The sequence below is a fragment of the Lactuca saligna genome, chromosome 1 (genome assembly GCF_052625555.1).
Source record: "Lactuca saligna cultivar CGN05327 chromosome 1, ASM5262555v1, whole genome shotgun sequence".
NCBI classification, from domain to species: domain Eukaryota; kingdom Viridiplantae; phylum Streptophyta; class Magnoliopsida; order Asterales; family Asteraceae; genus Lactuca; species Lactuca saligna.
In genome coordinates, this window is record NC_136417.1 from 2846282 (window position 1) to 2872680 (window position 26399).

The 26399-nt window shown below is 34.5% G+C and overlaps 2 protein-coding genes and 1 non-coding gene across 4 annotated transcripts; all 3 read left to right on the plus strand.

Moving 5' to 3' along the window:
• Window positions 1-4720: 4720 nt before the first annotated feature.
• On the plus strand, window positions 4721-10125 carry LOC145047782 (synaptonemal complex protein 1-like). 2 transcript variants are annotated; one of them, XM_078996146.1, is made up of 18 exons: window positions 4721-5056; window positions 5146-5195; window positions 6130-6337; window positions 6419-6544; window positions 6659-6757; window positions 6880-7556; window positions 7635-7883; window positions 7968-8096; window positions 8176-8244; window positions 8317-8427; window positions 8501-8608; window positions 8686-8796; window positions 8872-8958; window positions 9059-9154; window positions 9255-9338; window positions 9413-9472; window positions 9580-9683; window positions 9902-10124. In XM_078996146.1, the coding sequence occupies exons 1-17, from the start codon at window positions 4894-4896 to the stop codon at window positions 9679-9681; spliced, it is 2529 nt and encodes an 842-aa protein (XP_078852272.1). In that variant the 5' UTR covers window positions 4721-4893; the 3' UTR covers window positions 9682-9683; window positions 9902-10124. The 2 variants fall into 2 exon arrangements, with proteins under 2 accessions (XP_078852272.1, XP_078852263.1); XM_078996137.1 differs by having other exon boundaries at window positions 8686-8958; window positions 9902-10125.
• Window positions 10126-11304: 1179 nt separating this feature from the next.
• Window positions 11305-11407, plus strand: LOC145027893 (U6 spliceosomal RNA). The gene has a single exon (XR_013675656.1). It is a non-coding gene; the product is annotated as a U6 spliceosomal RNA (small nuclear RNA).
• Window positions 11408-13371: 1964 nt separating this feature from the next.
• LOC145047544 (uncharacterized) lies at window positions 13372-13737 on the plus strand. Its single transcript, XM_078995840.1, has one exon. The coding sequence runs from the start codon at window positions 13372-13374 to the stop codon at window positions 13735-13737; it is 366 nt and encodes a 121-aa protein (XP_078851966.1).
• The last annotated feature ends 12662 nt before the right edge of the window (window positions 13738-26399 follow it).

The following is a 26399-nucleotide window of genomic DNA, read 5'->3' on the forward strand; positions in this document are numbered from 1 at the left end:
TGCCTTGAATATGATTATAGATTTTATCATAAACCCCAAACATGCTACTCTCTATTTAGAGGCATTATAACGATGCCTATCTAAATTCATTAAGTATAATAATATTAAATATATAAAACAAAAATCAAAATGTTAAACTAACAAAATTTCGATCAAAAACTATGTTTTAATAGTGACAACAAACAAATAGATTTTTAAATTACCAAATAAATCATATAAAATTGCAAAATATATTATGTTGCGGTGGAAAAAATATTGATGTTTGAAATAATAGTTAACGATCAAAATTAAAAATATGCTTAAATAAATAATTTTTAAATTAAAAAAGTAGGAAATTAAAAATTATATTTAACTTTATTTACATATAATTTAAGAATATGTTTTATTGAACTTTTATATATATATATATATATATATATATATATATATATATATATATATATATATATATATATATATATATATATATATATATATATACCATTACTATATATGAAAACCTTATTTTTCTGATGCCGCCAACACCACTTTCACCCTCTTCCAAAGAAGCCACGTATCCAACCTTTTGACAGACGCAACGTACCACAACTTCCACCCACAACGTCTCTTCTTCATATCTCCTTCAACTTTCCACCTTTTCTTATATTGAAAGATCCACCGATTCAGATTTCAAATTCTTTAATAGCCATGTTGCTTCAAATTGGATTCACACCACTTGATATCGGACTCTTCTGTATCCGCGGATTCCTATGTGGATATTGTGTTTGGAGAAGAGCAGATTTCATCAACTTGAAAATAAAGGATTTAAGGTCAATCCCTACGTTTTGTTTCCTCTCTTTCTCCGTCCCTGCTACCTTCTTCTCCGTTTCTTTCTCTATCCCCATCTTATTTTTAGAGATTCATTCTTATGAGATCGTATTGCAAGCACATATATTTGCTTCCCATCGTTCTGCTTGGCCTCTCATGTTTTAATTTATCTTTTTTATTTTCTTTTTCAGTCATATATCATTAATGTATGAGAAAGGTTGCTTTTAATACTTATCCACCGTCTGATTGCTTTTTTCTGTCAATTGATATCGCAACTGCGCTCTATTTACCCAATTCATCATCATTCATCAAATCGACATACAAGACTCAACTTTCTTCTTCTGACGTTCAATCATCAACACCACAAATCTCTATGCCTATTTGATTTGAATGTCTGATGACATCGATGATCAAACAAGAAGCATCAGTGGTGTTGATAGAAATACGCCTTGAATAGATCATTATAACAATCTATAAGGGTAAATACATTTAATGTTGTTCCTTCTTGTGCCACTATCTTTTCTCCTGGTATGTATAATTACATATTTATCATCAACAAGAACCCTAATTATACTTTAATTGTGAATTCCATTGTAAAGAAAACTCTGGTTCATACATTTACTCTCTTTTCTCGCTAGGGTTTAAAAAAACTAAAAAAACAGATGATGTGTTGATGGTAATTGATTTTTGGTTTATCTGAAAATTAAACATATTTGAGGTCTTACTTTTCAGATTTTTTTTTTGTTTTTTCACTTTTTATGATATTATTGCATACTGTCTGCAAGTTTCACTCTTCCAAATGTTTCAAATTCATATTCTTTCCATAGTCGTTATCAATGGATGAAGTATGATCAGATTATGTATTATCTGATTTTTCACAGCCAATGGTCTATTGTTAATGTATTTTCTGCATATGGTATCTAGCCATTATAGAGCAATATATTTGCTCGTTTGGAACACATGACAATTGTTCGTTGATATGCTAATGGTAAGCATTTGCTTTCATCATCCATAGACAAAATAATACAGTTATGCAATGTTTGGAAGATCTTTTCTCACAGTAATTAAGGTAATTAAAGTGCTTATGTTTGTTTATATCATTACGAAGTATATTATATACATGATAAATCACAAGACAGGATTGTGTTTGAATTGTTCTTGAATCCAATGTGGAACTTCGCCTGCTGATAAACTACAAAAAACTTTAAAGTGATAAAACTGAATATTTACGAAAGATCAATATAGTAAATTGAGGTAAAAATGGCATTGAAATGTTTACCTCATGAAAGCAAATTGAGGGCTTAATTTTCACAGTGGCAACCTTCAAGAAGTCACATTTTGTTAAAGAAAAGGTAGAATCTGCATTTCCACCTTCATACAAACACACAATCTAAATAATGATAAGTTTAATGAAGGATTGTTCTGTTAGTTATCTGGAAAGTATCTTCTATTCATCTTTTTAGCCAAAATATGGAAATACACTTGCAGTTCATGATTGTAAGAGAGAGGGAGTGATAATTGATGTGGCAATGGTCGCAAACAAGAACATTCTACAAAAAGATATCATTTTAGGGTTCTAAAATACGCAGGCCAAAAAAACCTATATATAATCGCAATTTACCTGTAGGTGATTGTTTTTGTTTCTGTGTAATAATTTTGATAAATACATGGGAGATGATAGGGTGTGCTGAATAATCAAGAAATCAAGCAGCGGTAAGCCGGTAATACATGATGGGTATTAGCAAAATCATTGTTGTTAGTGTCAGTTAAGAAATCTTTAACAACATACTCAAACAGGGCACCAGACAATCTACCAAAACTTTAGTCATTGCTCAACTTTATCTTTCCTTCTATTTTCTATCCTTGTTTCTCATTCTTTTTTCATACAAGTTTATTTATAGTTTCATGTTATAACAAAGTTGCATGCTATTTGGCGTCCAATTTTATGAAGAAGAATGAAAGATGATTTTTGAAACGAATGTTAATTTATTTGAATTTTCTTTGGATAGGTTTTTATCCACCTTTAAAACAAATAGTTGGACAATATGGAAATTTTCAGTTGCTGGAGAAATTGATGCATAGCTGCTTGCTTGCAAGCACAAATTATTATATTAATCTATTTGTGTTGAGGATTGAGATCATTGTAGTTTTGTTATTATTTCTAAATTCTAATGATGTTTAATTTTTTTTAAACAGGTTTATATTTCTTTTAGTGGACTAAATGTCGAATATAATGAAATACTACTTTAGTGAGAAATACTACTTTAGCGCGAAGGATATGGAAGTTTGTAAAATTGTTGGTAGTGCAAAATTATAGGATATAAGACAATAACTTTAGCTAAAATTATTAATTACATGTACTATATAATCTATAGAGTAGAGCTAAAGTTATTTATTGTATTCACATATGTAATGACTTATTCCATTATATAATAATTTTCACTAATTTTTTCAATGATCTTAAAATAACAATGAATAGTTAAATGATCTGAAAAATCTCAGTGCGGCCAATACCTGCATTTTATACACATTTTATATAGTAGCGACTAGGTATCATCCAAATTAAATTTTTTCGTTTCTTCTAATTTATAATTAATAATACCCGTTTTATTCTAAATAATAACAAGATTAATAATGCATTTGGTCTAAAATTCTCAAATGGAGGTGGAAGTAATGGTGGTGGTGGCGAAGGTGTTGGTGGTGGTGTTGGTGATGGTATGGTCATGGTGGTGGTGGTGGAAGGTAGTGTGGTGTTATAGATGGTGACGGTGGTGATGATGGTGGTTGTGGCGGTGGTGGTAGAGGTGGTATGTAGCGGGTGATGTGTGGTAGTGGAGGTAGTGGTTGTGACGGAGGTGGTGATAACTGTGGTGGGTAGCGGTGACAGTGGTCGATGGTGGTGTAGGTGACGGTGCTAGTGGGTGGAGGGTGGTGGTATTAGAGATTCTGGTGGTGGTGATGGTGGGTGGCGGTCGAGGTGGTGGTGGTGGTGTTTAGCGGTGGTGGTGATGGTGCTAAAAGTAAAATGGGTAAATATGGTAACATTCAACATTCTTATTTGAAAGAAATTTTAATTCTTTAAATTTTTTGATGGAATTTATTTTCTCTCATTGGAAGGAAAACTTGACTCACTTAGGAATCCAATTACTTTTGAAAGCTTTCACCAAACAAAGGAAAGTGCTAGAATTAAATTCAAATTCCTTCTAACTCCAATGGATTCTACATTCTAAAATTGTGTAAGCTTGTTTGTTCTCCATCACATTCTTAAGAAGTTCAAAAGTAGTTCCACATCCTTGTTTTGTTTACAACCATGTTCTACCTATATTTTATTGCAAAATCAACTGTTTGGGGGTTCATGGACTAAATTAACCCTCACTTGTGTGTATTATAGCATTCGTGCATTATACGAGAAAAATTCCATCTAAAATAGCATTGTATTATCATTTTTTTCAAATTAAAGTTATGCCATCAAACATTTGATGTAATCAATAAATATTTCCTTTGGGCATCTTCTTGGGCCGTGCTTAGTACGGACCGAAAACCTTTCTAGTATATATATATATAAAGACTATTGATATGATGTAGTTTTAATATGTATATATTTTATCAAATATTTAAAATAATTAAAATGTTTTATAACGTATTAATATAAGAAACTATTAATTCAAAAGTAATAATATTTTCAAACCAGACCAGCCATGTAAAAAAATATCAAAAGTTGGAGAAAAAATTATGCAGATTAAGAAAAAACACAGGGACCAAAACTGTAAGTTACTTTAATATAAATAATGTTAAGGTTCAAATATTATGCATGTGGGCTCCCAACCTCACCCGTTACCGGTACGACCGCCTTCACTGTGACGCGTATAAATACCAGAGAAGGATAAATTATTTGGCGCCTGTTTCATTTGAAAACAAGTTATCGATTGCACGAATTCTAGGGTTTCCGTACAATTTCTCTACTGATTGTTTGAAGCTTTCCTTCATCGATTCTTAGTTAGTGATTCGCAGAACTCCAATTGCCGAAGTTATTGATCATCATAAAACCTTAGACATTCCGTGAAATCGTGTAGTTTGAATCCTAAAATGAGCAAGCCAGTAGGATTTTCAGGCTTAAAGAGCTTCTATCAGTTCAAATCTTCGTTAGGATCGTCTAGTTCGGCAACTGCAAAAAGTTTCCAGATCTCTACACGACAACCTTCCTATTCGAATCCATCAGGAAGTTTTGCTAATTTGAAGCTCACTGCAGGTTTTTCATAACGGAGACTGAGATTATTGATTCTAATGATTTCAAAGATAAATTATTTTATATTATGCGATTGATTCCTTTTGTTGCAGAGAAATTGGTCAAAGAGCAAGCATCCGCGAAAACAGATCTTGACTTGGCGGTATACTTAATCATTCCTGCTCTATGTATTTCTGTCTATTTCTGTGCTTGATTGTTGTAAATGCTCCAATTTAGTTGTATTCTACTTATAGTATTATGTTCTTTCATGAATAATGTCGCTTACAGAGTTACATTAGACGAAGTCCTGTAGAAACAAACAGAGACATTCCTATCCATAATCGTATTATAGTTAATGTGCATGTATAGTTATATACTGCTGCTTATGTCCCATAATTATAGTCCAATTCAATGGTGAGGGCATTGATTATGATTAGTTTACGAAGATCAAAGTCACAATAGTATACTAACGTATAGGAGTGTGTGTGTATTTTGTTAGGAAAATGCTGAACCAAAAGTGTTATATTAAAATAGCAGGTAAAGTAAAGGGGAGAAGATGTATTCATGGAGAACAGAAAGTCTTTCATCTTGCTCCTTGCACCATTTTAATACGATGCCCAGGGCCTTGTTGCTTAGTGCACCTCTCTTTTCACCAGACAGCTCTTTTAATTTCCCTAACCTCAGATGCAATTTAGGGAGGAGGGTGGAGTGCATGATCAGTCCATCCAGCCAAGAATACTAGTCCAAATTCTGAAGGCCAAAGGATAGACCATAGAAAAGTGCTCTGCTGACTCCATATTGTTTGTGTATAGAAAACCAGCTAGGAATAAACCATCCCTCTTGAGCATGTTGCTGATGGTTGCCACCCCTTTTGCATGTGAAGGCCTTAGTAAAAACCAAGCCTTAGGGGTAGTTGTTGATACCCAAACAATGTCCTTTAGAGGCAATGTTGTTTCATCATTACTATGCATAAGCTGTTTGTACATAAAGGCTTCCATGAAACCCTATGAACATTTGTACGTGTGTGTGTTATATTGTGCTTATATTGATGTATTGGATGTGAAACCTACTCTGATCAAAGACTGCAATGGATGCAGAATTCTAAGCTGAAGAAATTATCAGAGCATATTCATGCTTTGGAAGAAAAGTTACAGAATGCTTATAATGAGAATGCAAAGCTTAAAGTGAAGCATCAAGAAGATGAGAAACTTTGGAAAGGACTAGAGTCGAAATTCTTTTCTACAAAGACCTTATGTGATCAACTTACTGAAACCTTACAGCTTTTATCCGATCAGGTTCAAGATGGTAAGAGGTTCACCATTGGTTCCTTGATTCCTACATTATCATGAGACAATTATGAATGCAAATATCATGGTTCTTCCACAGGTGAGAAAGATAAAGTCTCTTTTGCCAATAAGCTGTCTGAAACTTCATTAGCACTTGACAATCTGCATGGACAAATGAAGTCTCTGTCTCTGAAGCTGGAATCATCAGAAGAAACTATTAGGAAACGTAAGTTAAATCTCTCTGATTTAAGATTCACTACATTGGATCCTATAAGGGCCGCTTTGTGTGCTTTTTTATAATTCAGTTTAATTCTTTGAATTTGTGGAATTGTGCTTGCAGGTGAAAAGGAGTTGGAGGAACTTGTTGTCAGCAAGGAAAATGTAGAGAAACAACTTAAAGATGAACACTGCAAAGTTCTCAGTCTTACAGATGAAAAGGGTATTGTGTATTTAAGAAGATAGGATGTAGAAGCATGTTATATTTTAATCAAAGTAAGGATATGGGACAAAATAGAGATTTCAACTTGTTTCCATCTCAGTATATATGTATATATTTTGCAGATAGTCTAATCAAGAACTTTGAAGAGACTGTAGCAGCTAACGAATCAACCATAGAGAGTTTGACTTCTAAATTGAGCGAGTTGCAACTTGAGCTAATATCAAAGGAAGATAAGCTTAATGACATGCAGAACCTTAATGAAAGAAAAGAGAAAGAGAATATTGATCTTATAGCCTGTAATAAGAAGCTTGCTGAGCATTTAGACAAAGCAATGCAGGAGAACCAGAGCCTAGAGAATTTTGTAAAGATGTTGACTTTTCAACTGGCAGATTTGGATAGACAGAGTGTAGCCTTTTGTGAGAAGGTTGTTAAAGCCAATGCTTTCTTTGATTCTTGCTTTGAGTTGTTACAAGAGGAAAAAAGGCTTGCAACACAAAAGGCACAACAACGTTATGATTGGCTTCATGGTCAACTTTTAAATACCACATCAGAAAAAGATGCATTGCAGATGGTCAATCAGGAGATGAATAATAAGATCACTGAGCTCCAGAATGATCAACAATCCACTATAGCCCAGCATGCAGAAGAATGCCGCATAGCAGAAGAGAAGGTTCTGAAGTTAGAGTCTGAAGCAGAAGTTCTTGATTCAAAGAAGACTGAAATGGAAAACCTGATCATCACATTGGAGGACAAAATTCGTTCTTTATCTGAAGCTTCTAGATTATCAGAGATGCAAATGGTAAGGATGTATCCGACTATTGCAAAGGTTCTGGATTATCATATAATGCTTAATCAATATGTCTTGTTAAAAATGCAGCAAGATTTTCAGTTAAAGCATTCGGAATCCGAAACTGAGAAGAAAGAGATTATCAAAAACCTTCAATCAGAGATACAAAGAAAGGAAGAGGAAATAGAAAATCTGCAAAAGGAGATGATGAATCATGAACAGAATGAAGACTCACAGGAGAAACAACTTAATCAGCTTCAAAGCTTGCTACAGGAGAAGGAACAGGTTGTTTTGGAAGGAAAGGAAAAAGAGAAACGGATTGAAGATCAATTAACAGAGGTTTTATTTCTTTACACGTCTATAGCTGTTATTTTATATTCTATCTTGACATTCATGTCACATTAACATTATATGATGTTGTAGGCTCAAAAGTCGCTGGTTGAAGCTGAGGGTAAACTGGCAGAAGCTAAGAAAGAATACAACCAGATGTTAGAAAGCAAACAGTTGGAACTTTCAAGGCATTTGAAGGAAATTTCTCAAAGAAATGATCAGGTAAGATCCATTGTCATGTGTCTATGTCAACAAACTTAATAGCTGATGAAGCAAACTAACAATGGATTATCTATATTAGGCTATTAATGTTATTCGAAAGAAGTATGAAACAGAGAAGCAGGAATGCATCAATCTTGAGAAAGAAAAGGTTGGTCATTTAATTCTGTTCGTTGATGTGTTTGATCTTGAATTGTATTTGATTATTTTGATTTATTCTCAGGCTGAAAAGGCAGTTATAGATATGGAAAAGAAAAGTGAACAGAAGCTTTCAGATTGCAAAGAGGAAGCAAAGCAGCAATTGTTGAAGATAGAGAGAGAACACATTGCTTTGGTATGCATGTGGAATATGATTCAGCTCAAGTAATATTAATAGTAACTTAACGTTATTCATTCTCATTTTGCAGGTTAATAAAATTCGGATGGAGAATGATAAGAAGGAAGAAAGTCTAAAATCTAATCACTCTGAAGAATTAAAAAGGATGCAACTCCAGGCTGAGAATGAACTCAAAGAGGTGGGACCTGATTATTGATGAATGCATAGGATACATAAGCTTCTAATCTGTTAACTTGAGATTTTTTTTTAATCTAGAAAACAAAGTTGCTCAAGAATCAACATGAAGCAGAGTTAAAGGAAGTGAGGTCTCAACATGAAGAAGACTGTAAGCATCTTGAAGAGGAGCTGAATATCCAGAAGACCAAGGTATGTTATATATGTACACTACTTGTTATTCATTATGATTTTAATTGTCAATGGGGTGGGTGTTGTTTGTCACAGGAAGAGAGACAGAAGGCATTGTTGCAGATGCAATGGAAAGTAATGAGTGATGAGCCCCAACAAGACCAAGAAGCCACCTCAAGAAAGGTATGTATCTCATACATTATTATTATTATTATTATTATTACTATTATAGACACATAATTATTGTTACGATGATATATGTTCTTTTTTCCCTTGAATGTAGGATTTACCTTATGTGAACATAGCAGAAACACCAGTCCCAAAGATGTTGAGGAAACCAGAGAAAAGTGTAATTAGTATTCCCAAGCATAGTAAAAAGGTGAATCTGTTGTTTCATTATTTCTGGTTTTTACTAAATTTGGGTCAATTGAATTGAGTCAAGTCAACTCTTTCTCATGGGAAATGGATGGCATCGGCAGGTAACTCACCATGAGTATGAAGTTGAAACATCCCATGGTACGATCACAAAGCGCCGAAAAACAAAAAGTACAATCATGATTCAGGTATGCATGCTACTCCTCTCATATCTGTGCTTATTGTCAATTTGAATTGATATTTTGATGGCGCCTTCTTGAAGGATCCAAGAAAAAGCAAGAGGCAAACACCAAAAGTCAACACCCCTAGAAATGCTATCATGGTAACACCAACTCACATTTACCCATTCCATGCATCTTTCATCGCTTAATTTATTCTCCTTTTTATTTTTTTGTATGCATTTAAAATTTGTAATCTAAATTTGAACAGAAAATGAAGGGAGGGAGTCAGCCAAATCCTGCCAATATAGGCGATCTATTCTCGGAAGGATCACTGAATCCATATGCAGATGACCCTTATGCATTTGACTAGAGGTAATATCTCATCTCAACTCAAAACTCATCCTTTCACATGATCATATACCTTTTAATTAAAATAGAGCAACTTTACTTGAATATCATTTCTAGTTATATTCTTTCATTACGAGTTTAAGTTGTTAATCTATCTTAATTTTATTGGTCATTATCTATGAAACTGATTCAAGGGGTGTCTAACAATATTATGTTTTTTAATTTTAATGCTTGTGGAATAGGTTCCACGCCAAAGATCTTGCATCAAAGAGTGTTTTTGGATCACCATACTGAACCAGCTATTGTTAGCTGTCTAATAAGTGCTTTAGTTGTACAAGTTACAAAATATTATTGACTTAGAACAAATTAATGCTATCATATTGGAGACATTAAATGCATTGGCATAGGTATGGTAATGTTGATACGCTACTATAAATAATGTTGGATCAAATGCTATTATCTAACCCTCCAAGGCACCACTATGTATTTCCAGTATGTATGTGCATGCTTGTCGTCCTGTCCTGGTATGCTGGTGAGAATCCATAAATGAGTTTCCAATACCAGGTTCAAGCTTGGACATCACTATACATGCTTTTGATACAGGCCCGTTGGTTTTAAGATAAAAATAGGCTCCTAAATACCACAAATACAAATTTAGGATTAAATGTGTAACTTTTAGAGACTGAGTTAACAAAAAAGTTAAAAGGAATGGTAGATTGTAAAATATGTAGAATAAAGCAGGGGCTGTACGTGTATCTTAGATTTAAATCGAAAGGAGATGAACTGTATAGGATTTAAAAATAAAAATGGTTCATATGGGAATCGAACACAGATTGTTGGAAAAGAAATCATGCGTTTTAAACAGTTAAACCAAACAACATATATATATATATATATATATATATATATATATATATATATATATATATATATATATATATATATATATATATATATATATATATATATATATATATATATATATATATATATATATATATATATATATAGAGAGAGAGAGAGAGAGAGAGAGAGAGAGAGAGAGACAAAACTCGGGTCCTAATCTTTTTGGAGCTCTGTGCGGCTGCACACCTGACACTCCCTCAGGACCGGGCCTGTTTTGATAAATTTTGATTTACCTGTCTCATGTTGGTTATGTTAGTGTGATTAGTTTGTGGTGGGCTCCTATGGTGGTGTACGTTTTCAAAGAAAAAGAATTTTGTATTTTTTTTTTTTTTTTTAAAGTAGGTTGGACCAAAGTGTAATAAAGTTTTAGGGATAATGACTTAGGAGGGTAATAAGGTTTTCAGTTTGTCTGTATTAGGTCACTAAGGTTTTTTTTTGTGCGTATTAGACCAATATGATTATTATTACCGTTTAGAAATAGTCTTTTTACCGGTTTTAACGGTTAAAAAGGACTATTTCTAAACGGTAATAACAACTATATTGGTCTAATACGCACAAAAAAACCTTAGTGACCTAATACGGACAAACTGGAAACCTTATTACCCTCCTAAGTCATTAACCCTAATTTTAAAGACATTGAGAATATATGACCATCAACAATAAACTACTTCGTTTAGAACTCGCGTCGTTCCATATAACCTGCTACTCCTCTATATGGTGAAGCTTTTCATCTATAGTCATCCCTTTGGGGACATCCGATAAATTTGGAACAATACAGAGAAGATTAGCATGGCCCCTACGCAAGGATGACACACACAAATCGAGAAATGGTCCAAAATATTTTTTAACCCTTCGTCGTCTTCTCTGGAACCCTAATTCCCTTTTCAAATGCTAACAGAGTTCAATTGCAATTCTTACGTTTCAGTAGTTCATCTACTGAAGTCATGATCAGACAACATGTGGATTCTATGGTCAGATTGATCTTCTTGTAGATGTCTCCAACCATTTGTGGCAAGTAAGAGTGATCTTTCTTTCTATAAAGTCTCCTTTAAGTTTTTTACTTTTCATGTCATTAAGTTTCATGCTTTATAAACTTCCGTTTATGTGTTGTATATAATATGTATGTATTTGTTTATGTGCTTATTTTTTTATTCATTTTGCAACTTCAGTTTCTTAGTTCATGTTGTGGTTTTACTTTTTATAAAATAATTGATAATAGACATCCTATACAAGTCCCTGTTGGTTTTACATTTCCATTCGTTATCAAATGTAGACATTGATGGGAGGTATCAAAGTGAGATTTTATTTTTGTACATATGGATGTGTTCATGTAAACATTTAAATGACAAAAAAGAAGTTATTGATAAAACGTTGCATATTTATGTAATGAAGATCATCAATCATATGAGTTTCTGGACTTAGAAGTTCTGGAAGGGTTGTGAGATAAGTTTAAATGGAAGCAACTATTTTCGTCAAACAAATCATTCACATTGATTAGTAAGCATGTTTTCTAAATAATTAGGGTTAATAACTTAGGAGGGTAATAAGGTTTCCAGTTTGTTCGTATTAGGTCACTAAGGTTTTTTTGTGCGTATTAGACCAATATGGTTGTTATTACCGTTTAGAAATAGTCATTTTTACCCGTTAAAACTGGTAAAATGACTATTTCTAAACGGTAATAACAACCATATTGGTCTAATACGCACAAAAAAAACTTTAGTGACCTAATACGGATAAGCTGGAAACCTTATTACCCTCCTAAATCATTATCCCAAAATTTTAAGAATATGAGGAGCTAAATAATATTTAGAAACTTTTATTACTTAGTGTGCCCAAATGTGATATCAGCAAAAGCGAGCGTTCCATTATGAGTTTTGTTCAATCTGTGGGATGTGGGCCAACTTATTTATTATTATTATTATTATTATTATTATTATTTATACTTTTAGGGGATAAAATATAATTTCACAACGTTTAGGTTTCAAGGTCATATGCAAAACTTTAAAATATTATTAGTTCGCGACAAATTGGAATTTCTTTTAAAATTTCACGGCCCCTTGAAGACCAACCCTAACATTTTGGCCCAATGCGGGCTTAGCATGCTTGGCCCAAACCAACTACCTGCTCCAACTTCCATTTTTTCATGGGTTATTTATAGTTACTCCCCCGGGTCTTATTATTTGTTCTACGTTTGTTTAGGTTAGTAGTGTTAACCTAATAATATTTTGGGCTTTATTTTGTATTGGGTTTTATGATTGGGTCTTTCCGCTAGGAAACCCTAATTAGTTTGTCTATATATTATGTCTTTCTTTTTCATTGTATTTGTACTTCTCTTTGATAATAATATGAAACCCTAGCCGTTATATGTATTTCATTTGTTAGTTTACATGGTATCAGAGCTCGGTTGATTATCTGTAGTTTTTCGTTTTTTTTGGGGCGAGTACTGTTCATCGAGGGGCGACTACTGTTCATCGATACTGTTCACCGGAGTTACTGTTCATCGACAATGTTCATCGCGAGGTTACTGTTCATCGGAGTTACTGTTCACCAACACTGTTCATCGCGCGGTTACTGTTCACCGAGTACTGTTCACGGTTACTATTCCTCAACACTATTCACGTGTACTGTTCATTGTCACCATTTGCAATTTTGGGGTATGCCTTTTTTGCTCGTTTCTGTATTTGGTTTGGTTTGATTTGTTCGTTTGTCGGTTTTGAGGGTTTCGTTTTCGTCTAGCTTTGTTGATTTCGAGATCTTGATCATTTTTTGCTACTACTCGTATTTACTATTTGATTGATATTGAAATATGGCCCCAAGAGATGATTCTCTTCAGTCCATTAGTATTCAACTTGATGGCAAAAACTATGCCTATTGGAGTTATGTTATGAAAAATTTCTTGCGGGGCAAGACTATGTGGGAGATTGTTACAGGTGACAAGAAGAAACCAACAGATGAGAAGGCCGCTAATTATGAAACCTTACTGGATTCATGGGAGACTGATAACTCCAAGATCATTACTTGGATTAATAATTCTGTCATCCAGTCTATTGGTACTCAGTTGGCGAAGTATGACACGGCAAAGGAGGTTTGGTATCACTTGGCTAGGTTGTATACTCAGTCTAACTTTGCAAAGCAGTATCAGTTAGAGTTTGATATTCGAGCCCTCCAATAGAACAATCTTAGTGTTCAGGAATTTTATGCAGCTATGTTGGATTTGTGGGATCAGTTAGCTCTTACAGAACCTGATGTGTTGAAGGCTTTTAAGCCTTATATTGATAGAAGGGAAGAGCAACGTTTGGTTCAGTTCTTGATGGCATTACGTTCAGATTTTGAAGGTCTGCGTGGATCAATCTTGCATCGTACACCTCTTCCCACTGTTGATTCGGTTGTTCACGAGTTGATTGCTGAAGAAACTCGTATCAAGTCCCATGCTGACAAAGCTCCCAAGACAGCCACTCCTGCTGTCTTTGCTGTTTCACAACGACCCCAATCTTCAAACCAAAATCGTCCTAGAGTTGCATTTGATGAGTGTGCTTTCTGTAAGAAGAAAAACCATTGGAAGGCAAATTGTCCTTTACTGACAAGCAAGGGAAATCAACAGCAACAACAAACAAGATCACCAGCATACTCTCAGTCTTCACAGCAGAACAAGTCTTCTGGACAGTCACGTCCCTCTTTTTCATCTTTTAGGCCAGCACAGTACGCTGCTGCTACACCTTCAGTTGAGAATGAAACAGATTTCACACCACCATCAGCCTTGGATCCACAGATTGTTGAGCAGTTCAGACAGTTCTTAGCTACCAATCCAACTGCCATGTCAGCTTCCATGTCTCATTCAGGTCTGTCTTCATCCAACACGTCAGGTATTCCTTCATCCTTGTGGATATTGGATTCTGGTGCATCTCATCACATGTCACCACATTTTTCATCTTTTGCTTCATTATCTTCTCGTACACTTGTCTCTGTTATGTCTGCTAGTGCTACACCCATGTCAGTAGAGGGTGTTGGTTCTATTGTCACTCCTTATATATCTTTAACAGATGTGTATTGCATTCCTACACTTGCTTTGAATCTTGCATCGGTCAGTCAGTTGTGTAAATCTGGTTGTTGGGTCTTCTTTTCTGATTCATTCTGCTGTGTACAGGACATTCGGTCTCGGAGGGTGATTGGGATAGGCCGTAGACTTGGGGAGCTTTATGTCTTGGAGCAGCTACATGTTGCTGATGTTGCTGCATCTAGTGTCGATTTGTCGTCTTTTCGTTTAAACCCTTCATCGTCTCCTTTTTATCTTTGGCATTCTCGTTTGGGACATGTTTCAGCGTCTCGTTTACAGTTTTTGGTTTCCACTGGTGTGTTAGGCTCTTTGACATTTGATGATATTTCTGATTGTTGTGGTTGTAAACTGGGAAAATTTTCTGCTTTACCGTTTAATAAAAGTGTCACTCGTTCTATTGCTCCCTTTGATATTGTGCATTCTGATGTGTGGGGTCCCTCTCCGATAACCTCCAAGTCAGGAGCTAACTATTATGTTTCATTCATTGATGATTACACTCGTTATATGTGGGTTTATTTTATGAAGCGTAGGTCTGACTTTTTCACCATATATAGTGAATTCAGAGCTCTTGTCAAGACTCAACACTCTGCTGCCATAAAATGTTTTTGGTGTGATCTGGGAGGAGAATTTACCTCCAATGATTTTAAACAATTATTGGCATCTGATGGCACTATACATCAATCATCTTGTACAGACACTCCCCAATGAACAGTAGTAGGAGCAGTGACAAACTGGCTAACCACATGAACTGCATGAGCGATATCCGGTCTAGTGACAGTCAGGTAAACCAAACTCCCAACAATGGTACGATAAATACTTGGATCTGATAATGGGACACCATCAGTTGGAGAGTACTTTGTCTATTCCTGACTTTGTCTATTCCTCTTACTCACCGGCTTTTGCCTCTTTTATTGCTAATGTACATCGTCTCTCTGAGCCAACATCCTATAAAGAGGCCATTTCCGATCCCCTTTGGCAGACAGCTATGGCTGAGGAACTTGCAGCTCTTTATCAGACTCATACATGGGATCTGGTTCCGCTTCCACCTGGAAAACACACAATTGGTTGTCGTTGGGTTTATAAAATCAAAACAAAGTCTGATGGATCCGTTGAGCGTTATAAAGCCAGACTTGTTGCGAAAGGGTACGCGCAAAAGTATGGTATGGATTATGAGGAGACGTTTGCTCCTGTTGCAAAAATGACGACTGTTCGCACCTTGATTGCAGTTTCTTCCATTCGTCAATGGAAGATTTATCAAATGGATGTCAAGAATGCTTTCTTGAATGGCGATCTTCATGAAGAAGTATACATGTCTCCTCCCCCTGGTATTGCTCACCGACCAGGTGAAGTTTGTTGACTTCGGAAGGCTCTATATGGCCTCAAACAAGCCCCTCGTGCTTGGTTTGAGAAATTTTCTACGGTGATTACTTCTCTTGGTTTTCAACCAAGTAACCATGATTCGGCTCTATTTATTCGATGTACGAATGCAGGGCGGATTATTCTTTCCTTGTATGTCGATGACATGATTATTACTGGTGATGATCATGATGGTATAGAGTCTTTAAAGCGTGATTTGGCTCACCGTTTTGCTATGAAAGACTTGGGATTACTTCGTTATTTCTTGGGGATTGAAGTTGCTCAATCTCCAAAGGGTTATCTTTTATCTCAAACGAAGTATATTTCAGATTTGTTTGAACGTGCACGACTCACGGATAATCGAACAGTTGATACGCCTATAGAGAGTAATGCAAAGTACTCTCCAACTGATGGTGTCCCATTATCAGATCCAAGTCTTTATCGTACCATTGTTGGGAGTTTGGTTTACCTGAGTGTCACTAGACCGGATATCGCTCATGCAGTTCATGTGGTTAGCCAGTTTGTCACTGCTCCTACTACTGTTCATTGGGGAGCTGTTCTTCGTATTTTGAGATATTTACGTGGTACTCAGTTTCGCACTCTTATGTTTCCTTCTTCATCCTCTCTTGAGTTGCGTGCCTATAGTGATGCAAATTGGGATAGTGATATTTATGATCGTAAATCCACTACTGGGTATTGTGTTTTTCTTGGAGATTCATTGATATCATGGAAAAGCAAGAAACAAGATGTTGTTTCTCGATCTTCTACAGAATCTGAGTATCGAGCCATGGCTATCACCACTTGTGAGATTGTTTGGTTGAGATGGCTTCTTGCAGATATGGGCGTTCACATCTCTCAGCCTACCCCTTTATATTGTGATAACGAGAGTGCGATAATGATTGCCAAGAATTCAGTGTTTCATGAGCGCACAAAGCACATTGAGATTGACTGTCATTTCACACGTCATCATCTCCAGAAGGGCACTATCTCCCTTCCTTATGTTCCTTCCTCTTTGCAGATTGCTGATATTCTTACGAAGCCGTTGACTGCTCCTCGATTCCATTTTCTGTCTGACAAACTCTCAATGCTTATTGCTGTTGCATTGTGAGTTTGAAGGGGGATGTTAACCTAATAATATTTTGGGCTTTATTTTGTATTGGGTTTTATGATTGGGTCTTTCCGCTAGGAAACCCTAATTAGTTTGTCTATATATTATGTCTTTCCTTTTCATTGTATTTGTACTTCTCTTTGATAATAATATGAAACCCTAGCCGTTATATGTATTTCATTTGTTAGTTTACAAGTAAATGTAGATGTGTCAGACAATGACTTTTGGCTCCTTCTGGTAGTACAAAAATACAGCCAAAGTTATCATTTGATAGAGCAACATCATATCTCGGTTTTTATTTTGTTTAATTAGTTTATTCTTTCATCATGTTCATGTTATATCATAAAATGGCAAGATCGATGGTATCTTCAATGGATTTGCTTCCCAACCAATGGAATTAATAATATATAGAGTTTTGTGGGTATCATTGAATAGTGACATGTTACTCATTTGTGAAAGTCCAACCACTTCAAGATCTTATTCGGTGGTTGGTTGACTTCTAGTGTTAGGTCTTTGACTGTGCTCTGTCATTATTGCTGGCAGTGGCAGGGTTGGTTTATTTCTCTCAAACCTCCTTCTCCTTGGTTTATTTATTTATTTTTTATTCTTTTAAACTCTTCTAAGTGAATATAAAAAACATTTAATCATTGTATCTGACTATCTTGTACTAAGAACATGTTAGCCAGTTGTTTATCGATATAAAGAAAGAAAAAAAAAAGACGTTATAGTAAACAAGAACGATCAATTTTTTTTTTTTTTTTTTCCCATAATTGTCTCATGTTTGCACCTCAATGTGTTAGGCATCATGTTTTAGTTTCAATGGTACTGTCATGGTAGAGGTGGATTTTTTTTTTAAATATTTAATCTGAAACGGCCAAACTGGATTTTTCAAAAATCCTAATTTGGGCCTGAAATAAAGGATCCCGTATAACTGGATTAGGATCGCATATAAACTGGATTTTAAAATAACAAAAAACTAGAAAATAAAATATATTTTTTAGTAGAGTTGGTAAATCATCGGATCTTCAATCGTTTAACATGATAAGTCTTAGACGATGTTTAAATAATTAATTCTTCACTGAGAAGGTCACCTTCATTATTTCGGTCATTGGAGGCGATATCCAAGTGTAATTCTTCACATAAAACAGTTTTGTGTATCATTTCTATGTCATCCAAGTATTCTTTTTCAAAAAAAAAAAAAAACGCATACTTTTGTGGTTCGAGGTGAATCTTGACATTCATTCCAATATTGCTCCACAAAAGATCGTTTATTGGATTACTTTGTTGTTTATATATCATTCAATACATGAGAAATAACTTTTGAAAAATATAGCTAAAATTAACAACTTGATTTCTGGCAAAATTGGTTTCTTTTTTCTTAAATAAAAATTGTCGACAATTTCTTTAATTAAAGTTTGTACACCACCAATATAAATAGGATTTAGCATAACTATAAGTAAAAGCCGGAGGTAATTTTGTGTCATCAATGGTTAGACCATATGGTACATTGGACGAAAGCACACGAAATTCTGGTGTGCATGCTATCCCGACCATTTGTGGTCGGACGTGCTCGTTGTGGGTTGTGGTGCAAACCACAAAACCAATGCCCAATCAGGACACCTCTCTCGATTTGGAACGGAAATAACCGTTTAACGGCTAATTTTTTTAATTTTTTTAACCCCCCCCCCCCCCCCCCCAAAAAAAAAAAAAAAAAGCGTTAGATACCACCACTCGCCAATTCCGACCATGAAATCACATCAATGTGGTTTTGTCAATTTGCTTCAAACCGGTTCCCCTATCCAACAACAATACCAACATTTCGTAGCCTTTCAACAATAACTCCACAAATTTCAACAATTCAATCCACAGTCGTCACAACCGCAACAATATCACAATCACCTCTTTCGCCGGATTTCATTTCGGAAATGCAACATTCACCACCACCTCAACCAAAAAAAGAAGAAAAAAAAAACAACGCAACCCACTACTACCCAAGAAAGGGTGGCATGGACAAAAGAGGAACAAAAAAAAGCTAGTGGAGGCGTGGGTTTCGACTTCCCAAGACCCAAATGAAGGAGATAATCAAATCTTCAATTGTTTTTGGGAGAAAGTTTGAAACATGTTTTATGTGTTAAAGGGAAGTGAATCTCGAAATCCCGATCAAATTAGCTCCAAGTGACACAATATTCAACTAAAATGCACAAAATTTGGAAAAATTTACAACAACCTCCAAACCACAAGTAAAAACAGGTCAAACGATTTTGATGTCTTCAAGGCAGCCTTGGACCAATTTGAAAAAACAACGTCAACCCGTAAAGCTTTTCCGTTTGTGAAAGTGTGACTAAAATTGAAAGACACTCCAAAATGGATACAACAAACGGAAGGAGCTTCACAAACCTCTTCCAATTCAAAGCGTTCAACAAACTCAGATGCAACTTCTCAACAATCGGACAGACGAACACACATCGACAGTAATGATGATCCACTCGATCTTGAAAATAAGCAACTTCTTCGTCGACTTGTTGGAAGAAGTAAAGCAAAAAAAAAAAAAAAGTCTACAGGATCTAATGTTATGGATCATTTTTGAGATAAATTTGATTGATATGTGCAAGTTCAAGGAAACAAGGTTGAGATAATGAATTGGGTGGCAAAAATGGTTGAAGCACAAATTTCATTTCAAGAGCCACAAGCAACATTTCAAACAAATATGAAAATCTTGAAAATGAAAGCAGACAACCTCGAAGGCGAAGATTTGAAGCTTTTTCTCACGATGAAAGAGTCCGCTTGAGCCCAGTGTAGGAATAGGGTGCAGTTTATTTTATTTTATGTTTGATATGTTTAGGTTTTTATTTTTATTTTTTATTTTATTTAATGTAATATGGTATTTTAATTTAATGAAAAAGTAGTATTAAGAAAATTATATGTTTCTTTATGTATTTTTGAATTGAATTTAATTAAAAAAAATAAGATGGAGTGATGTGTTTAGTGGTAATACCTTCCGGTATGGTGGCCACGAACCACGACCGTGCACACAATCCTGGTGGCTCGTGGTGGGACGTGGTCATGGCCCTTCGTGCTCTGACAACAATTTCAAACGCCCAATTAATTCATTTCTTCCTTTAAATCTCGTTTGACCTCCTACAACGACTACTTTCAGTTTATTTTTTTTTTTCCTTCGATATTTACCTATAAATATTACTACTCATCTTCGTAATTTTCACATATTTCTTCTTCCTTTGGTCATCACACATTTTTATTGTTTGATCTTATAAAAACCATGCCTTCCAAAAATAAAAAATTGTCAAAAAAGGAAGAAGAAAAATTAGCACAAGAATTGGTCAAACATCTAGTTCTTTTTGGAGAAATGTTAAAAGCGGTTTCCATGGTTTAATGAGTTGTGCAATTCAAAATATTGATGAAATATTCTCGAAGTGGCGCGATATGAGGATCAAATGTTCTGAGTTTAATTGAATTTACAACTTTGTTATAAACAATCTACATGAAGCCTATATCGATCCATTTAATGTGACCATAGAGTAATATGAAAACACAAATCATAAACGTTTTGGACATGTAAAAGCTTAACAAAAGTTGAAGAATTTCCCAAAATGGAATAACATTGCTTAAAACACAAATAAAGAAGTTTGGTATTTTTCGGTTTTTTATTTTTAATTTTTATTTTATTATTTTAATTTTAATTAATATAATTTATATTTTTAATATTAGTTAATGTAGTTTTTATTTAATGTAATTTGATATTTTAAATTAATGAAAAACAAATGTTTCAAAAAAATTATATGATTTTTATGTATTTTTGATATAAATTGAATTAAAAAAATGGAATGATGTATTTAATTGTAGAAATCTCATATGTTTAATAAGAGTTAGTGGTGATGATATGACACCCACCACTATAATGATTAGTGAGAAGATATTTTCTTTTATATGTTTTGATTTTTTTTTTTGGATCCAATGGTAAGATCCGAAAATTTGGATAGAAATGCATGGGAAAAATTTAGGTTATGTTTTTTGGTTGATCCGACTAGAATCCAGCGAATAGGATTTCGAACCGCGCATATATGCCACATATTCGATGAGCAGATATTTAAATGAAAAAAAAATACACGTACGATGTATGTTATCAATAAATTTTTATGAGGACAAGAATATACAAATATATTTTGTATCTATTTTGCATTTAGAAGAAGATAGTGAAAGTTAAGCCACATGACATAAATACATCATGGGCATGGATGGATCGCAAGTCGGTGCCGACTGTGGAGGGTGTCGGCTGTGAGTTGCGTTACAAATTGAGTTTTCTTCAACCAAAACAATAAATTTTATATATATATATATATATATATATATATATATATATATATATATATATATATATATATATATATATATATATATATATATATATATATATATATATATATATATCATAGTTGTAAAAATCGTTCGACGTTAGTTAGTCGGTGGACTGGGTTAACAGAATCGGCTAGGCGGAAATTAATTGGGGACCATTAAATGCTAGATTATTAAATTTTTAAAAATTAAATATGACTATTATTATACAAAAGTTCATAAATACCACTAATATCACACATGATTATATGTAATTAATCACATATGAGTTATGTGGACCAGATTTGTTTTCGTATCCTTGATATAATAGTTGTTCTCATGTATATAATCACATTTGATTATATATCTCTTACTCATATATGATTTATATAGACAATATTCTTTTCTTTTTTATATAAATCATATGTTATTAGATACATATAATCACATGTATTGTAACGCCTTGGAAGGTGATTTGCAAGAAGAAGACTTAAAGAATAAGAGGAGCAGTGCAAGAAGAGCCAGTGGATCTGACTCTTCTGCTTATTGGCATCAATTTGAAGGTAACAAGTCGTTACCTTGAACTTCCCACTTTCTAGATCTCTTTATGTTTAAGATTAGGGTTTTTCTAATATATATGTTAACCATTTCCGAGTGTGAGTTAGGATATGAAGTTTCAACTTCAGATCTGAGCTTATCTTGGTGTCTATAGTTATAAAGTCTCCAACTTTAGCAAGTATGAACCTTACCTTTTGAGTTAAAGCCCATTATAAGCTTGGATTTGACATTCTAAGCCTTTAGAGTCTTGCATGCACGTAAAGTTTGCAACTTTACGTGATAAACATGCCTTGGGAAGCTTGATCTGCAATATAGAGCTTTGGAGTGGCTTAAAAAGCATCTGAATGGAGAAAGGACTGAAGGGACTTGACGAGTTGCATGGCCAACTCGATGAGTCCGATGAAGATTGTCGTGCAAGGATTTCTGCATGGACTCGGCGAGTCAGTAGGATGACTCGGCAGGTCAGCTAGGGTTTTCCCGACATTTGGACATGCATGAACTCGGCGAGTTGCAGGGAAACTTGACGAGTCAACTAGGATTTCACGATTTCTCGAGTTCAGGAAGGACTTGACGAGTCGGTGAACTGCACTCGACGAGTCGGCTCAACATGGACCGTTGATCTTGACCATTGACTTGGACTTTGACCAAGGGCTGACTAGTTGACTTCTGGGGTATTTTGGTAAATTGGGAATTTATGGAAATGGTCTTATGGTAAATATAGGTGGTGGAGTTCGTGTCCATGGTTCAAGAGTTTGAGTTTATCACTTCGATTCGACAGTTGAGAGGTGAGTTATCCTCACTACACTTAGGGGTCGAAGGCACCAATGCCGACCCATTGGATATATTATCCTAGCTGTTGGTATTATGTTGAGTATGAGTTAGTTTGCATGCTAGTTGTAATGCCAGTTTGGTAGATCTGTAGGACTACCTGTGTTATTATCTGATTATCTGTATGTGCATTAGTTATGTTATATGTCGACATATTATGTGGGTTGAATTAAGGTTATACTGTTCCGTGCAGTAGCCAACAAACCCTAGAATATTCCAGATATGAGCTGACGGCTTGGCGGGGAATGTCAGACTCATACTGAGGTCTCGGGAACATTCCGGATACGAGATGAGGGTCGGGTGGGGCATGCCAGACTCGTACTATGGGCTCGTGATGTCACACCAGCAAACCTGAACGACGGAAACGTTCGGGGGCGGAGGACGTCATGTGTAGTATCATAACAATACACAATAGTAATCAAAGTACAACATCCATTACATTCATAAATATAACTTTACATCTATGTTCAAATGATTGTATATTTGACACCAAAAAGTATAATTTACAAACATAATAATATAAAACTGTGTCTTCCTCAAAACTTGTCGATACCTGTTTAATGATTTCCTGAAAATATAAGTAGTTTTGAAAAAACTGTTAACAATTAAATTGGCGAGTTCATAAGTATGAAATGAAAATATTTTGTCGTTTGTTTTCTGAAATGTAAATATGTTCACCCAGAAAATCCTATATTTTCTGTTGTATATGTACTTGTATTCTGAAATAGTATAGTTTTAAATCCCCATAAAACTATAAAAAGTATGTTTTCTCTGTACTAGAATAGTATTCCATGTTTGTACTTGTATGTAATTGTAATTAATGTATTATAGTTTTAATTTATTAAAACTATATGAAGTTTCATACTTATTCTAACACTATTTTATTCAATACCAAATTGTGAGTTATCATAACCATGCTTGATGATATGTGTGGAATGCACTAGTTTTATCCTACTTTTTAATTATGAATTTGACACACAAAAGGCAGTGGACCTATCAATTGGTGGTATAAATTAGCAAGCAGGGTTTCAAACTCAGGGAACGGAAATTAAACTAATAACTAGAATTAACTAAGCAAGTAATAAAAGTAGAAGGTTTTCTCTAGTTTTACAAGACTAGAAACTTAACTAAAACTAAAAACTAAACAATTAAAATGCAACTAAATTCAATAATAAAGAGGACTTCTGTTTAAGTTCGAATCATTTGATCCTATGGTTGATTTTATGGTAAATGTATCAGATTAACTTTTCATTGGCTATCGATTAAGGTGATTAGGTTCACGTTCGTTATTACTAATCCTTAGAAAACAGATCAATTCAATCAATGGCCAGTTGTCTAAATTAATGAATTTCCTAGTTTATTAATGCGGGTTAAGTAAGACTTGTAATGGTTAGTTAAATTAATAATTCACTTAACCTCTTGTTGATGGTTTATCACACAAGCTCACATGTTAATTTACCTATTTTCTAATTAATCCTAGTTTCACATTCGCTATTCCTAGGCATATAACTATGTTTTCACATAAATCATATGATCTAGCAATTAAGAGATGTTCATGCAACTTAATATGCTGGACAATTAACTGAAAATTGTTTTAATTAACACATAAGGTTCTTTAACAAGCTTAACAAAACAAATTCACCAAATTACATTAATCCTAACCATAAAATCAATCCATATTCACAAAATCATCTACCTTAAACAGAAGACAAACTTTTTAGTTCATAATTGCAGTAACAATAAACTCAAAAACGAAATTCATAAGTTCAAACATGATTCGAACAAAGGTTTAAGTAAGAATACACTTGAATTGCGTTTAATCTTCCCAAAATCAAATGCTTAGACTTGATCTTCGAGTTTCTAGGGTTCCAACAGTACCTCAATCATAGCTTAGCCTTCAAGGGTTTCCAGAGAGCCTCAATTCGGGATTGTGACTTGTATTTATAGATTTCAAAAAATAGGGGATACTCGTCGAGTGGATAACCCACTCGTCGAGTCCCCTTGTAGAATCCGTTTACGGAAAGGACTTTACGTATTGCTTCGCGAACCATTGTGGGTACTCGTCGAGTAGACGTCCCTACTCGCCGAGTAGCTTCAGGATTTAGTATTTTTTTCTTCTTTCTTCATTTCCCGAGCTTTCGTTCGTATCTCCTGCTTCCTTTTGCTTCCGAGCATATCTTTTGGACTCAAAAATACAATTTGAACACTATTAAGTATCTTTTATCCATAATTTGCAAATAATTACCTAAATATGCACATATCAGAATACCGCACACTTGACTTTTGCTTGCCCCAAGAAAAACTGAATTTTAGCACACTTATATCATATAAGACAATCCCAATTAAACCCATGCATTATGCCAAGACCACAACACATGCATTTGTGACTACATTTTTTTCCAAGGACCCCCCTAATTCTAAATACTCACAATCCTCATAAACACTCGCCCACTTCTTTCGAACAATGCTCATTTTATGCATTCCTCCGAATCCATCTGCATAAACTTCCTAACCTCAAGGTATTTTTGGTTGAGCAACCCAAGCATACATAAACTAGAAAATTACAACTTTTCGATACCACTATGGAGCTATTGGAATTCTTCACTTCTTTGATAATTTGATCTCGATTTCTTTGAATTCACCACCATTTTTAATTTTTGGTATCTTAAACTTTTGAACTTTTGTAAAATTTTGATATTTTGATCTTTACTTTGATTGCTCCAAAACTCTTTCAACTTTTCTTGTAATTCTTTTTTTTTCACATGTAACTTACTTTTTTTCACTCAAACCCTGCATACTTAAGCAGGGGCACTCAACTTCAACCTTTATTGGTTAAAGATATTAGTTTTCCTGGATACATTTCTGGTACACGATACTAAACATATTGCATCCCTCAAACTAAGCGAGATTGTGTTCTTGTCCCATGATTTCACTAGAATAAAGGAGGCTAAAAAGGCATTATACCGTATATAAGCTTAACTAAATATTTGGGTATTCATGCAATCATTAAACATAACACTAGCATGGAATCTTAATTGCTTTACCAAAATTTCTAATTTAGCCCTAGCAATTTTAAAATTTTAAAATTTAACTAGTGTAACCAACCCCCTACCCCACACTTAATTTATGCAATGTCCCCATTGCATGTCATGCATGATAAAAAAAATAAAGAGGGAATTGGAACAAACTTCCCTGGGATAGTAGTGGTAATGTTGTATTTTTGTATTTTGAGCTCCATCTTCAAATGACTTTAGGCATGGGAACATCTCATCCATGCCTTGGGTGTCAAATCTTGTGTGGTAAGACTCCAAATATGTAGGAAAATGGTCTCTTTTAGGAATGAATCTTCAAAGAGTATGAGTACAACCCTTATCGAATATAGTCAAAATGTAAGCCTTAAGTAGGAAATATTAAGCAAATTGTCGAGTATATATGAAAACTCTGCGAGTAGAAGTGTTTCTAGCAGAAAAGTCGCAAATTTACAAAGGGACTCGTCCAGTCCATGATATGCACTCGGCGAGTACGACGATGATTTGAAAAATAAGTTTTTTGCCTTGAATCTGTTTTTGATGTGGTTGGT

Coding starts and splice junctions, on each gene's coding strand:
- LOC145047782 (XM_078996137.1), top strand. CDS start 4,894: ATGAGCAAGCCAGTAGGATTTTCAGGCTTAAAGAGCTTCTATCAGTTC. Junction 6,758..6,879: donor CAGTCTTACAGATGAAAAGG/GTATTGTGTATT, acceptor TATATTTTGCAG/ATAGTCTAATCAAGAACTTT. Junction 9,155..9,254: donor TTCCCAAGCATAGTAAAAAG/GTGAATCTGTTG, acceptor TGGCATCGGCAG/GTAACTCACCATGAGTATGA.
- LOC145047544 (XM_078995840.1), top strand. CDS start 13,372: ATGGCCCCAAGAGATGATTCTCTTCAGTCCATTAGTATTCAACTTGAT.